At 41.7% G+C, this 13,429-nt stretch overlaps 1 protein-coding gene across 1 annotated transcript; it reads left to right on the forward strand.

The window, feature by feature from the left end:
* Nucleotides 1–564: 564 nt before the first annotated feature.
* Nucleotides 565–13,202, forward strand: upSET (SET domain-containing protein upSET). The gene is made up of 14 exons (XM_018449354.1): nt 565–579; nt 1,368–4,045; nt 4,643–4,727; nt 4,854–5,010; nt 5,164–5,308; nt 5,394–5,441; nt 5,616–6,306; nt 6,749–7,233; nt 7,332–8,892; nt 9,940–11,343; nt 11,413–11,571; nt 11,833–12,085; nt 12,214–12,348; nt 12,533–13,202. The coding sequence occupies exons 1-14, from the start codon at nt 565–567 to the stop codon at nt 13,054–13,056; spliced, it is 8,340 nt and encodes a 2,779-aa protein (XP_018304856.1). The 3' UTR covers nt 13,057–13,202.
* The last annotated feature ends 227 nt before the right edge of the window (nt 13,203–13,429 follow it).

Consider the following 13,429-nt stretch of genomic DNA (forward strand, 5'->3'; position numbering starts at 1 on the left):
ATTGCAAGATTAACTAAGCATGGTTATCGTCGGCAAGCAATATTTTTGGAACCTTTATAAACTTCGCCAAATAATAAAAATTCTTTCAGTTACATAAAAAAATGTTTATGTAACTATAAGAATTTTTTAAAGAAGTAAAGAAGCATCCAAATATGATAGAAGCTGGATCTTTGTGCCTAACAATATTTCTAATTAAATTTTAAATACATCTTAATTGTATTTAAAAATTACTTATTGTTAGAAATATTATTAAGCATCAAGATCCTACCTCGATATTTGGCTTCTTTATTTCTTTGAAAAATTCTTTGATTTAACAATTAAAAAACAATATAAATAGGCTCTTGAAATATAAATTCAAATATTTACTTAAAAAAATGAGCTATTAGAGCCGCTAGTTATTAATTGCGATTTTTCATCAATCCCAGTCACAAAAATCGCATTTAACTTAACTAGCGCGGCTCTAATAGCTCATTTTTTTTAAGTAGTATTTCTTTGATTTATAAATTTGCAGATTAAATGAAATTGAGGACAAAATTCTTGATCTTTGCTCATTTACGAGAAATAATGCGGACCGGTAAGGTTCGTTGCCGATCTGCTAGCTCGGTGCTCGTAAAAATTCTCGTTTCTTTATCGAGTTAAGTAAAGCAGCCTTGTATTTCGATAGCGCGCGTGCTAATATGGACAGGAGCAACGTAGGTACGCAAAACGCGCGCAATAGTGATCAATGACCGAACAGCCAACGTCGCGTACTTGTCGAGAAAGTTGTCCGGAATCTGCGCTCCGCAGAAATCTCTCGCAAGCGCATTTCCGTCTTTCTCGGTGCTCTCGCATCGACTTCGAGACAACTCCCTCATTACCTGTCAAATGTTCTTGAAACTGGCAATCTCTTGTTTAACCATCGGTTTTCCAACTGGGAAACTTCCGGGGGAAAGAACTTTGATGCCTCGATCATCATGATCGCGTTAGATCTTGTTAAAGCTAAAGAATTTTTAGCAACATGTCACAAATTGTAATTCGCGTTTCAGTTCTCGATTAGTCTTAATTATGCATGAATCATTCGATGAATTAAAATCATTCGATTAAATTGCCTTTTACGATTGACAAAGAAACGTTTCTTGTAAATGCGTTTTGGACTGTAGAAATTAGCGGGTCGAGAGGCTCTTTCACTTAAATGAAATATATACCGCGTTGTAATCTAATTTAACAGAATTTAATCCCTCTGATGTTAGTTTCGCAATTGACACAAGCGAGATACAGAAAAGTAAAATCACATTGTTATTTAATAAAACATCTCACGTGTCGACTTTTGTAATCATAATTTTGATTTTTTTTTCTCTTGCAGCCTATGGTCCACGGTCCTCAAATAGCCAAATCGAGAACTAGACTTGGTGAAGCCGGACGAGGACGATAGCCAGCAGTCCTTGGACCGGTCGCTAAACTCGTTCGCGAGTTTCCACTTGGCGTGCTCTCATAAGGCTACCAAAACGTCGACCCCATCGGTAATCAAGTTATCGGGGGGTGGAACAGCTGGCAGTGGGGAGCAATTGTCCCCAGGGCCTGGCCCACCTCCCCCGGCATCTTCGTTGATCGGCGGTGATGGTCGCATCAACAAGAACACACCAGCCACAGATAACAATGATGACGAAGCGGAGCGAACTGTCGTTTCGACGGCGACTGGGACGACGAAGTCTGCGTCTGCGGAAGTGGAGAAGGAATATGGCCAGGCTAACGAAACCACCATGAGTTTTGTTCTGAAACTAGATGTGGAGGCCGCAGCTGCGCCGGTGGTGGAGAACACGACAAAGGACAGCGACAGGAGTGAAGAACAACCGCCACCGACGTTGCTGTTCGCTCAGGAGATATGGCGGTCCCAGGAGCCCGTTGCAGTCGCCACCGGCACTGCAACGACTATCACCACGACAGGGAACGCCATGGTGATCACGAGCGGCGACGACGCCTCTGCGGCTACTAATAGTGGCAAGTTGCAGTTGTTGCAGTCTCTGGAGGCGACAAGCAACCAGGAGCAGCAGACTGCGACGGCCACCACTGCGTCTACTCTCACAAGTGTCAAGCCCGTGGTGACTTATCCAGTCGCTAAAGGCGCCAGGGAGCAGGTGCAAAAAATTATCACCTGTTCACAAACCAACACCACGGAGATGTTGACAGCGCGCGTCATCTCGCAGAAGTTATCGCCATCGTCCACTGATCAAACGCAGCTTGTTCCGGTGACGGTCAACATTTCTTCTCAAACCTCGACTAACTCAACGTCCTCGCCATCGCCGAATAGTGGCGGCGTTCTCTGTCCTTGGCAGACAACCATGACCACGATACAAAGCGGTCAGTCGATATATCAATCGAAGAATCAGGTTACGACCGCTGACCTTATCCATTGTAAGCAACAACAAGTAACGATGGCAAGCAATGTACAGACTACGTTACATCACAAATTTCAGCCAGTATACTCCACGGGTACTTCTACTACGGCGGTGAAGGATCTACAAAGATTTTACACGAAATCATTGCCAAGCAGCATCATTGCAGCTAGTCAATCTGCGCAAAAAATTAAGACCATGACAAATGTGATCACTAACCCATCTACCATAGTCGCGCAACGTAATAATTCGCTATCTAGATCACAGGGTGCGCAGAAAACACGAGTGTTACCTGGTCAATTTATAAACAATCAGGCAACAGCGAACAACACAAATCCGCAGAAGATTCAGCTAGGCAATCCGACGATACAGAAGACAACGCAGCCTGTCGGCGTAACGAATGTGCAAAAAACAACCCTCCAACCTGTTTGCAACAATCAGAAAGTTCCATTGTTGAGTGGCAATCATCTTCCAAATCTCAAGACACAACAGCAAGGTCTACAGAAGTTGCAGGTGCCTCAGAAGATATCTCTAGCCGTGGGCAGGCAGCATTTACAGTCAAGCACGCAACAAATAAATAATGTTTCGAAATCTAGTAACCTCGTAACCGGTATACAAAAGTATCAACCACCTGGGCAACATTTTATGGCATGTCAACAAGCAGTCATATCTCAAGCCAGATCTCAACCAACGGCAACCGGGCTGCAAAAATCTCAGACAATGGCAACTGTACAAACCACCAAACTACAAACCATGACAAGTAATGTCTGCAAGAGCAATAGTGTGCCAAACGTCTCCAAATCATCGCAAAATTCGAACGTGCTTACGAAACAGCAAACACAGTTGCAAACTACGTCGGTGCAATTGTTACAGGGTTCGCAACAAATAATCCAAAAGTCTCAACAGCAGCAATCGGCGAATAATCTACAGGTTCAAAGAAGTATTACTAATGTGCATTCGAAGGTGATAGCACCTGTATCGAACAATCAAAGAACTCCGGTTATGATGAACTCGAAAGTTCAACAGCAGCAGCAACAACAAACGATGATGAGGGTAGGAATATCGAAGAGTCAGACGCAAGCTGCACAAACTGTAGCAAGTTTGAAGACTATCTCGCAGAAACCCATAGTGAACCCCGCTAAGACGACTGCAAATTCCCAAAATAATGTCATTCAACAGCCTATAGTGCAAAGAAATAACAATCCTCCTCAACCCGTGAAAATTATTCAGCAACAACAACAGCAGCAACAGAATATAATCGGTCCGCAAAATGCTCCGCAAAAACAGCCTGGATGCATCAAGACTATTCCGCCGCAGAAACCTGTACAAAGAAATCACGCTCAGAAAATTGGCGGCAACCTTGGCGTTAAACCCTTGTTGAGTTCAAACGTAACGGGATTTACGAAAACCCAAGGTCCGATCGCGACGCAAGTAACGCAAAAAACGTGTATCAAGACCTTGCTGCCGCAGCAAATGGTGGTCACATCGTCTAATGTGATAGCTCCGCACAAAAACTCGCCGATCAAAATTCAGCAGCAAGCGATACAACAAAAACAACTGGTCATGACGCCGCAATTCACCCAGCAGATCCGACAACAAACCGGACAAATAAAAACCTTGCTCCCGATAACCTCGACTACGATTGAACCTCGTAAAGACGTCACTGAGAACAAGTAAGTTTAAACTTAAGTATGAACTCTGTAATAAATTTATTTACTTAACTTTGTTCTTTTAAATCAGGCCTGTCTAATTTGAGCTCCGGAGTCAAAACACAAAGTCATCAATATACTCTCTAAAAGTGAATCAGTATATTATCACTGACTTCAGTGTTACACTTATAACTGTAATATCAGCGAATATTTACTGTTTTTCAATAATAATACACTGATTCAATTTGAGAAGTTATGATTTCTACAGATTGAACGGCAGAAAATCATAACCTTTAAAATGAATCAGTGTATTATTACTGAGAAACAGTAAATATTCGCTGATGACTTCAGCGCTACATTTATAATTGATGTAATCAGTAATAATACACTAATTCACTTTTAGAGAGTAAGAAAATTCAATGTGGATAAGATTTCGGTCCCTGTAAAGTATTCATACGCTTCTGAGTGACGCTTATCAATATTTTATAGTCTTTGAAATCTTACTCACATTGAATTTTTTGTGTCGATAGCGTTGCATTTTGGCTCTGGAGCTCATATTGGACAGACCTGTTTTAAATGATCTGATATTATCATAATAAAATAAAACAATCTTATTTGTAGAAACGATAATGAGTCACGGATGTCTAAAGAAGAGGAGCAAAGTACCCCTAAATCGCCAGTAAGAAGAATGCCGCTTCCTTACGAGGTACAAATCTATACGTTATAAAGCATATTCAATGTGTTTTGGTTTACAAGATGTGTGTATCTTTTATGTGTATCTCGAGATTATTGATGGATTTCCGGTTTAAAACAAATTCTTTTTTAACTGCAGTGTCTTCAGTTCGTTCTCCAAGACCATAATTATGGGGCGCCACCGCCACGGACGCCACCACCGCCTCCATCGCCACCTCCTCATCCGAAGCAGCAACCCATTAACGGAGCTGGCAGTTCCACAGCTACCTCCCAACATCCTTACATTTTCGGACCTGGTAATGTCAATATTATTGTCAGTCATGAATTTATTATCTTTTTTTTTTTCCAAAAATCTATATTTTTGAAACTTTACGAACGAAGAAACCGTCATGTAACTTCTAATACAGAATCTAATGAAGTTAGGAATAACAAATATTTTATAATTGAAGTTGCAACCAACACTAATGTGGAGGATGATGCTGCCAGTGCGATAAGTAGTGAAGCGGGACGGGAGGCGGAACCGGAAGGCGAAGAAACTGAAACAGCACCCGAAGGCGAAGGTGATGACGAAGACAGTGTTACTAGATGTATCTGGTAAGTGAACAACATAATTTTATAGATGATATATAATGTTACATATTATGGCTAGTGGTAATAATGTGTTTCATATTATTTTTAGTGACTTTGAACATGATGACGGATATATGATATGTTGTGATCGTTGCTTGTAAGTATCACCAATATTTTCACATTACTAATGTAGAATATAGATTGAGAAATTTTTATTTTTAGTATATTATGTATATTTAGTGTATTTATATTATGAAATAATTATACTGAAAAGTCACGTATCCCATTTGATGAAAACAATATTTATCGAGAACTGATTATGCGATCGTAGAGTATGGCAGCACGTCGATTGTATGGGCATTGACCGTTCGAACATTCCTGATGAATACCTCTGCGAGAGATGCCGACCACGACGAGTGGACAGACAGCGAGCACGCGCCTTGCAAATGCGTAAACGCGAAGAGCTTCTTAATTCAGACACGTCTTCCGACACATCGTCCACCAGTTCAGCAGACACGGATGTCGGTTCGACGAACAACGCCACGGCCCAGAAGAAACGTCCGCTTTCGCAGCAACAACCGCAAGTTCCGAGGCGCAACAAATCCGATACGTCTGCCCAATCATCACAGGTGCGAAGGTTAAATAACAACAACAATAACAATAATAATAACGTTGGAAAGAGGCAAAGAAGAGATTCGCAAGCCCGACAATCAAGCACCGTTCGCAAGAAGGAGAACAGTGCTGCTCCGAAGCGTGGACCCGGGAAACGTAAGGCTAAGAGAAGAATGAGTTTGGAAGACAAAGAGGACGATGTGCAAGATGCCTGGGGCACTAACATGGCGCCTCTTAGACAATGGATCGAAAGATACGAAGAAGCCGTTACGAATCATTACAGCCCCGAATTGCGAGCCAGGATATCAAACATCAAAGTCAACGGCACGCATAGCGACCTAAGGCAAAGTAACATGAACGTCGTTGCCACCGGTAAATGCCGGCTCAACGTGCACAGCAATAATCTTAGAGTAAGTAAAACGCTTGAATCTATATGAAAAAAATATATGAAAAAATATTATGAAAACTGTTAAAAATTCTTTTTTTTTTTTAATTTTTAAATTATATTATTTAGGGTAGAGTGGAGATTTTTCATCCACTTCTCGCAATAGTGTTTATGTCTCTGAACAACATATACTAAACATTTAAAAGTCATGCAATAATGATTATGCAAAGAGATATGTTGCCGCCGTAATTTTGTATTACTTTAAAATTGAAATTGATGGAATAACTTCGCCCTACCCTATATTTGATTTATCGAAATAGGTACTAATCTTTTGCCAATGTTCCCGATATTATTCATTAATGTTTATCACTATCGCGATTATTTATTAAATTCTAAAATAACTTCAAATTTTTATTTTTATAGAAAATGCATATTAAAGTATTTATGAAAAAATCTTTTTGCTGCAGTTTTTAGTGGCGACAATGTACCTCCCGCTAAACACTCCTATCGTGGAATTACGTGGCAAATATATGCTCAGCACACAACACCGACTGCAGTATACGCAAAGTGGTAGACAGCACGTCCAACGACCAGGGCCGTTCGTGTTTTTCTATCGTCTGCCACGCGACGGCACCGAAGTGTGCGTAGACACGCGGACATACGGAAATGACGCGAGGTTCGTACGGCGTAGTTGCAAGCCAAACGCCGAAGTGAAGCATTGCATCGAGAAGGGCACGCTACATCTCTACATTGTGACGACATGTGCAATCGAGAAGAACGCCGAGATAACAATCAAACACGAGCAGCATGATCTGCTGCTGTCACCCAATCCTAATTCTCCCGCGATGCCTGTTGTGTGCGCGTGTAATAATCCACGGGAGTGTCAAATTACAAACGCGGCGAGCCAGCTGAACAGAAGAGGTAGCAACGGCGCTCTCGTCGAAAATGCCGAGTAAGTTTTCACATAACGATACAAATAACAAAATGTACAGGATATTTTATATATTTTTGTAATGTAATTCGCATTATCTTTATCTGTGTGTTACTCAGTGGCAGAGAACGAAGGCGACGGGGTAGAAGGAATACAGTCTGCGAGGAAACTGACTCCACACCACCGATAGTTCCTCCTACGAGTGTCACGCAAGCTGCTACGACATCTACTACAACATTGTCTGCATCATCGACGGTGACTCCCGCAACACCAAGAAGAACCGTCACAACCACGGTTACAACTACAACGACCCGCCAAGTTGCAAAGGAAGATACCCCCGCTACGGTAACGAATACACAGCCCCAAACGTCACCTAATTTAACTCAATCGGTGACGACGACGGTGGAAACGAAAAAGGACAAAAAAAAGATGACACGAGAAGAGAGGAAGATGGAGGCGATTATGAAAGCTTTCGAGAGGCTAGAGAAGGCGGAACAGAGAAAACAGGAGGTACAAGCGAGAAATGCGCAACGAAAAGAATCTGGTGGCACGCACAGCGACAACGAGGATAGTCATTCGATGACGGGACAATCCAAGAGTAGTAAACAAACGAACTTGGAGCGACCGCTACGGCGTAGAAGGAGGAAAGGTCGAGCAAGGACGACAAGTTCATCTCAGTCGCAGGGCAGTAGTCGAAGGACGAGATTGAACTCCGCCGAGTCAGACGTATCCTCCGGAGATGAGAGCAATTCCATGCAGTCGCCGCCTCTGTTGAGTCAGAATCGTCCACCTAGCCGGGACGTTCCCTATTCATCGCACTTACACACTCCGTCTAAGAACACGACGGGTGATGCTAGCAATACTGGCTCATCATCTGGTGGAATTCCCACTGCAGCTGGTTTACTGCTGGCTTTAGCGAATTCTAACGCTCCCGGTCCTCCGAGCTCTCCACCATTACAACAACCTACTCCTGTCAAAAGTCCTACTTGTGACAGCGGAGCCAGTAGCAGTTCGCAGAGTTCCACGCCATCGACACCGTTGTCCTCTGCCTGTTTGTTGGTGGCCGCCGCGGTCGGCCCCTTGGCTCCGGGTTTCAAGTTTCCGAAGACGAAGAAGGTGTTGATGAACGAATGGTTAAAGGAATCGCCCGATCCGCCACAAGTTAATATACCTCAAGTGTCACCTCTACCGGTTTTACCACCTGCCGGTCCACCATCCTTACAAAATTCCATGAATCCGCTGTGCACTAGTCATTTCTCGCCAGTACCGACAGATGCTTCAGCGGAATTCCTATCGCAGAGTTACGCAGCCAAAAGTCTAGCCACTCTCGTGCAAGCTGCCAATTCGGTTAGCGGCATATGCGATTCACCGCCGCAACGTAGACAGCAACAGCAAGTGATTCCCAGCAATAATAACAACAATGGCAATGGTGGAAGTCCTGCTGTCTCTACAGGTTCGGCAAAGAAGCGATGGTTGCGCCAGGCGATTTCGGAAGAGTGTGATTCGCCCAACAGCCGGCCTGAGAGTCCACCTTCGCTTAGCGAGACGGTAGCACCTCCTAAAAAGCGGAGAATAGCTCGAGAGAGTTTATCGTCGGATAATTACACCCCGCCGACGACACCGACCATGCTGCTTCCGACTGAAGCAGCGCCTAACAACAGATCACTGTGTTCTGCTGACGTAAGTTTCGCAGTTTCAGTATTTTTATTAAATACTAATTAAAAATAATATCAAGACTCTTTCTCATAGTAGAATTAAAAATATAAATGGATTAATGAACTCCAAATCAGTTATAAAGGCTTAAAATATATTAAAATCTAATGTCATATGATAAGATGTATAATAATATTTTAAAACTATATCGTATAATAAAGTTGTAGGGACCGATGGAAAAATTAACGGAGTTTATCAACGGATTTGAACTCGGGATCCCTCGTTTACAAATTTAGCATTCAGTGTGCTACGCCAATGACGCTCCACTGTTGTCATAACTATTCCGGTCGTTTATGTATATTTTAAATGGTCTTATGGTTCTCCTTATTTTCCTACAAAGTTGTCGCAAACATTTCAATCTATAGATTAATAATTAGATTTTAATATATTACTAAACACTTATAATTGGCTTCATTAGGCTGTTTATATTTATCTTTGCATTATTTTAATATTTAAACAATTTAATAGAAATTGAGACTCTCAAATGAAGTAAATCAAATACAATATAATTGCCTTGAGAACTCTCTTTAATGTTTTATATCCATGCCTTCGTGATATATATGTTTTCGTAACAGACATTGTCAGATGACTTCTAACTTGCAAACAGTTACCATCTCTAATAATGTGTCCAACAACGATTATCATGTAAGTTTAATTTTAATTTCTTTGTCTTATTTTAATCTTCTGACATAACATTGTTCGTTTAGTAAACCTGGAAGCTTAATGATACTTGTTGGAACATTGCGCATGCGGCTGTAACACTGCACATTATAACATTGCGTATTGGATTGTAGAAATTTTATCTTCAATTCATCGGACTATACCATATTTCACATTGAAAAGGATCCTAAGCATGGATCGAAACGTTTGTTAGTCAATTAATCGAATAAATTAAAATTATTCACATTAATATCTTGTGTCTGGTTCTGAAGGCAATTATATTATATTTAATATTTAATTTGTAATATGTACGTAACAAAATAAACTAGATATAATATTGCCAATATTTTCCAGGACGACTATACAGAACATGTGCAATCGCCTATCGTGGAACAGACCGATGAAAGACATTACGATTCGGAATCTATAAAAGAAGATATTAAAGTGGATGATAGATCTATGGATTCTGACAAACCAATCATTGAAGAAAAACTCTCGATTGATATTTTTCCTCAATCAGAATTTTATGTAAAAAGTGAAGGAAAAACAGAATGCTCAGATATTATTAAAACGGAAGAGTCTTCTGAAATGGATGTAGATGATGTTATGACGAAAAAAGAAAAAGCTTCCCCAAAGTGGGAAGGAGATGATGTAAAGTCCGAATGTAGTTACGATCAATTAGATCAGAAAATAATTGAAAAGATTCGAGAGGTCGTCGAAAATAGAGTATCATTCAGCAATTTTGATATCAAGAAAGAATCTTTTGTTAAGGAGGAAATTGTCACTAAAGGCACAGTCGAGATAATTGATCAAAATGAACCCGATACCGAGATGGAAGGATTCAGTTCTCCTATCGCTACTATAGAACCCGATGCGATTTTAAAACAGCGAGTGGTGGAGATGCAACTGGAGTTCGGCGGTGGTATTGCTGAAATCGTGAACATTGCCAGTAGCGAAAACGAAAAGTCGAACGACGAGAAGAAATCATCCGAAGCCATTGCAAAGTGTGAAGAGATTGCTGAGAAATCAGACGACAACGCATCTATCGACGAGTTTGACGTCGAGGCGCAGATGAAGAAGATCACGGGCGACGATGGTAACGACTATCAGGAGAAGATTGACACGAGTTCGGAGAAGGATAAGAGTATGGATGGAATAGAGGGACTAATGGATAGCTCGAAAGAGGATTCGGACTCCGAGGATAAGGACGTGGATGATGACAAGTACTGCGAATCTTCCTTTAAGTTATTTGATATCAATCACGAAGAAACACCTTTCAAAGAATCGGATACTAAGCCCGATACTAAACCGGAACAGATTATCGTTGCAGAAGATGACACGAAAGAAACGGATAAGAGTACGAATGACGAGCCCGCAAAGGAAGTCTGCAAAGTGGAAGAGCCGTCTGCCTTTGCCGCCTTGTCGGAAGAGTCTGTCTTCGATTCGACTTCTGCGAACATGGATGCGGAGTCCATCGCGGACCCTCCCAAGATCTTTCACTCGATTCCACCTCTGAGCGAGCGCATTCGCAAGAAGACCGATTCGTCTGCTACGCCGAAAATGCCTAAGATGGACTTTGAAGCGGCTATCATAGAATCCACGATAAGTATGGACGCTGTGGACGGGTCTAAGAACGGGGAGCAAAAGTCGATGTTGTCAACCGCGCTACGTGAACTTTTGGAGGCAAAACTGGACGACGAGCCGACGGCCGAAGTAATGAAAAATGACATTGATAATGAGATTAACGCGCCATCACAAGTAATTCAACCAAAATCAGACTCCTCTGAACATAGTTTAGACACAATACAAGATTCGGCTTCGATTCAGGAAACACCGAAGCCAGAAGAGATTCCCGCCAAGGAGGAAGAGACCAAACCTAAAGAGATAAAACGGTTAAAAGATCCGAGGACCGTCGTACCGAATAGTATGCCAGCACCAGCTTTTAAACCGGACTCTCTCCCTCCCGTCAAGCGCAAGGTTAGAAGGGTAGGACTGTAGTAATGTTTTTTGTTGCTGAAATTTCGTTATTTCATCATTGTTTATTACCATTACCCTCATCAATATATACCTACTATATAGCATAAAACCAAATGATTCCTACATTTCCTCTTGTTTTTATTTTCATAAAACTTCCATTTTCATAAAATTATTTAGTTTTTATTTCCATAAAATTATTTCTATTCTATTATATATAAATTCTTTTTGTAAAAGGCGATCTTATATGGAAATATTAATATATTTTTCTAGTTATCCATATCGGAATATCGCAAACGCAAACAACAATCATCCGGAGGAACCGGAACTGAGCCGGAATCGCCGAATGACGCTTCTACTACGGACAAAAGTGGAGCACGAGGTAGATCGGATAGCGCTAGCAGTGGCACTTCTTCGCTCAGTTCCGATGAAGAAGGTTCAAAAACATCGCTTTCTCTCGAGTTGACAGGAATGAACTCGTTGGCGTTATTCCCTAATGCTGCTAATGAGAACGATGAAAAGAAAGGTAACAATCTCTCCAAATATTTGTATCTGATATAAATTTTGCTAATAAATACGACATCATAATTTTTTTAAGCACTTAATATCATTACTTATACAATGTGATAATTAATGATTTAATATTTAAATCAGGAGAAGAGGGTGCAATTGGTTGGTCTGCAGCACCAACTTTGGTAGAACGTCAACGAGAAAATCTTACCGAACGATTGAAACGCGAATTTGGATTGTTCCTCAGCGATGACGAGGAGGAGAGAGCTCGCAAGCATGGTATATATATTTTAAATAAATATGTATGTGGAAAAGAATATAGCAGTTTCGGAGAAGATGAAATTAATTATAATTTTAGAAAAATGAAGAATTCAAAAAGTTACTAAATTAAAGAGAATGATGATAATGTGCTACTATAAGATACTGCTTATCTTATACGTCATCCTCATTCTTCTGCTTACAGGTTTGACGACGGAGGCAATACTGAAGGCGCATAAATCTCCGCCTCAGAACTTAGTAATCACCACCCCGCCGGCATACCCAGGATTGCCCCCACAGTTACCCCCGCAGCCATATATACCGCCACCCGGCTCGGCGTCCATTCACTATCCCCAGTTCCAGAGCAAACCTGGCACGGTGGTGCAATATCCGAATTTCGCGGTACCACCGCCGACCACGTCCCAGCAACCGATGTACAGCACCGCCGCGTCGTCGCAGACGACTGCGGTCAATAAGCAGACGCAACAAACGCCGTTCTTGGTACCTCAGACATCCCAAGCGCCACCGGGTTCCAATCCGTATCCGCCGCAATTCGTTCCGCCACCATCGCTGCCGCCGCCAACCGCGGGAACGACGGTGCCGATCACCAAGTTCCCAGCGGCGACGCCGCCACCGCCGCCGCCTCCGGGCACTCAGGTGTCGTATCCTCCGGCGTCGTCGGGGCAACCTCAGAAGCCGTTTTTTAACCATCCGGCACCGAGGTCGTAACCGGCAGAAAAGGGTAGGATTGTTAAAAGTTCTTAAGTTTTAAACTGATATCGTTTTACATTCTCTACAACGAGCGACATCTCAATTGAACCGATTATCTTGCCCACTCTTCTGTCGACGAGACAAAGTTTTAGGCTCGTTTCTTTGGAAAAAAAAAAGCAAAGAATGAATATTCTTGATGGAAGCATTCTTATAGTCTCTTTTTGTAGGATACTAAAATATTATTTCGCACGGAAGCTTACGTGAGATACAAATGGCAAGAAGTCGCGTACAGAATTCCAATAATTTTCTAGATAATTAGAAAGAAAAATATGATTTTCAATTCGCGTTGTCAATCGCTTCTAGGATTTTCACGTAAATTTTTAAAATTCAC

The sequence above is a fragment of the Mycetomoellerius zeteki genome, unplaced genomic scaffold (genome assembly GCF_001594055.1).
Source record: "Mycetomoellerius zeteki isolate Tzet28-1 unplaced genomic scaffold, Tzet1.0 scaffold244, whole genome shotgun sequence".
Classification (NCBI taxonomy): domain Eukaryota; kingdom Metazoa; phylum Arthropoda; class Insecta; order Hymenoptera; family Formicidae; genus Mycetomoellerius; species Mycetomoellerius zeteki.

What these genes read in the sequence shown, in the direction of transcription:
- upSET (XM_018449354.1), top strand. An exon ending in TCCTTACATTTTCGGACCTG is followed by an intron (nt 5,011 to 5,163) that starts GTAATGTCAATA and finishes TTATAATTGAAG; the next exon opens with TTGCAACCAACACTAATGTG. An exon ending in TCAAGCGCAAGGTTAGAAGG is followed by an intron (nt 11,572 to 11,832) that starts GTAGGACTGTAG and finishes ATATTTTTCTAG; the next exon opens with TTATCCATATCGGAATATCG.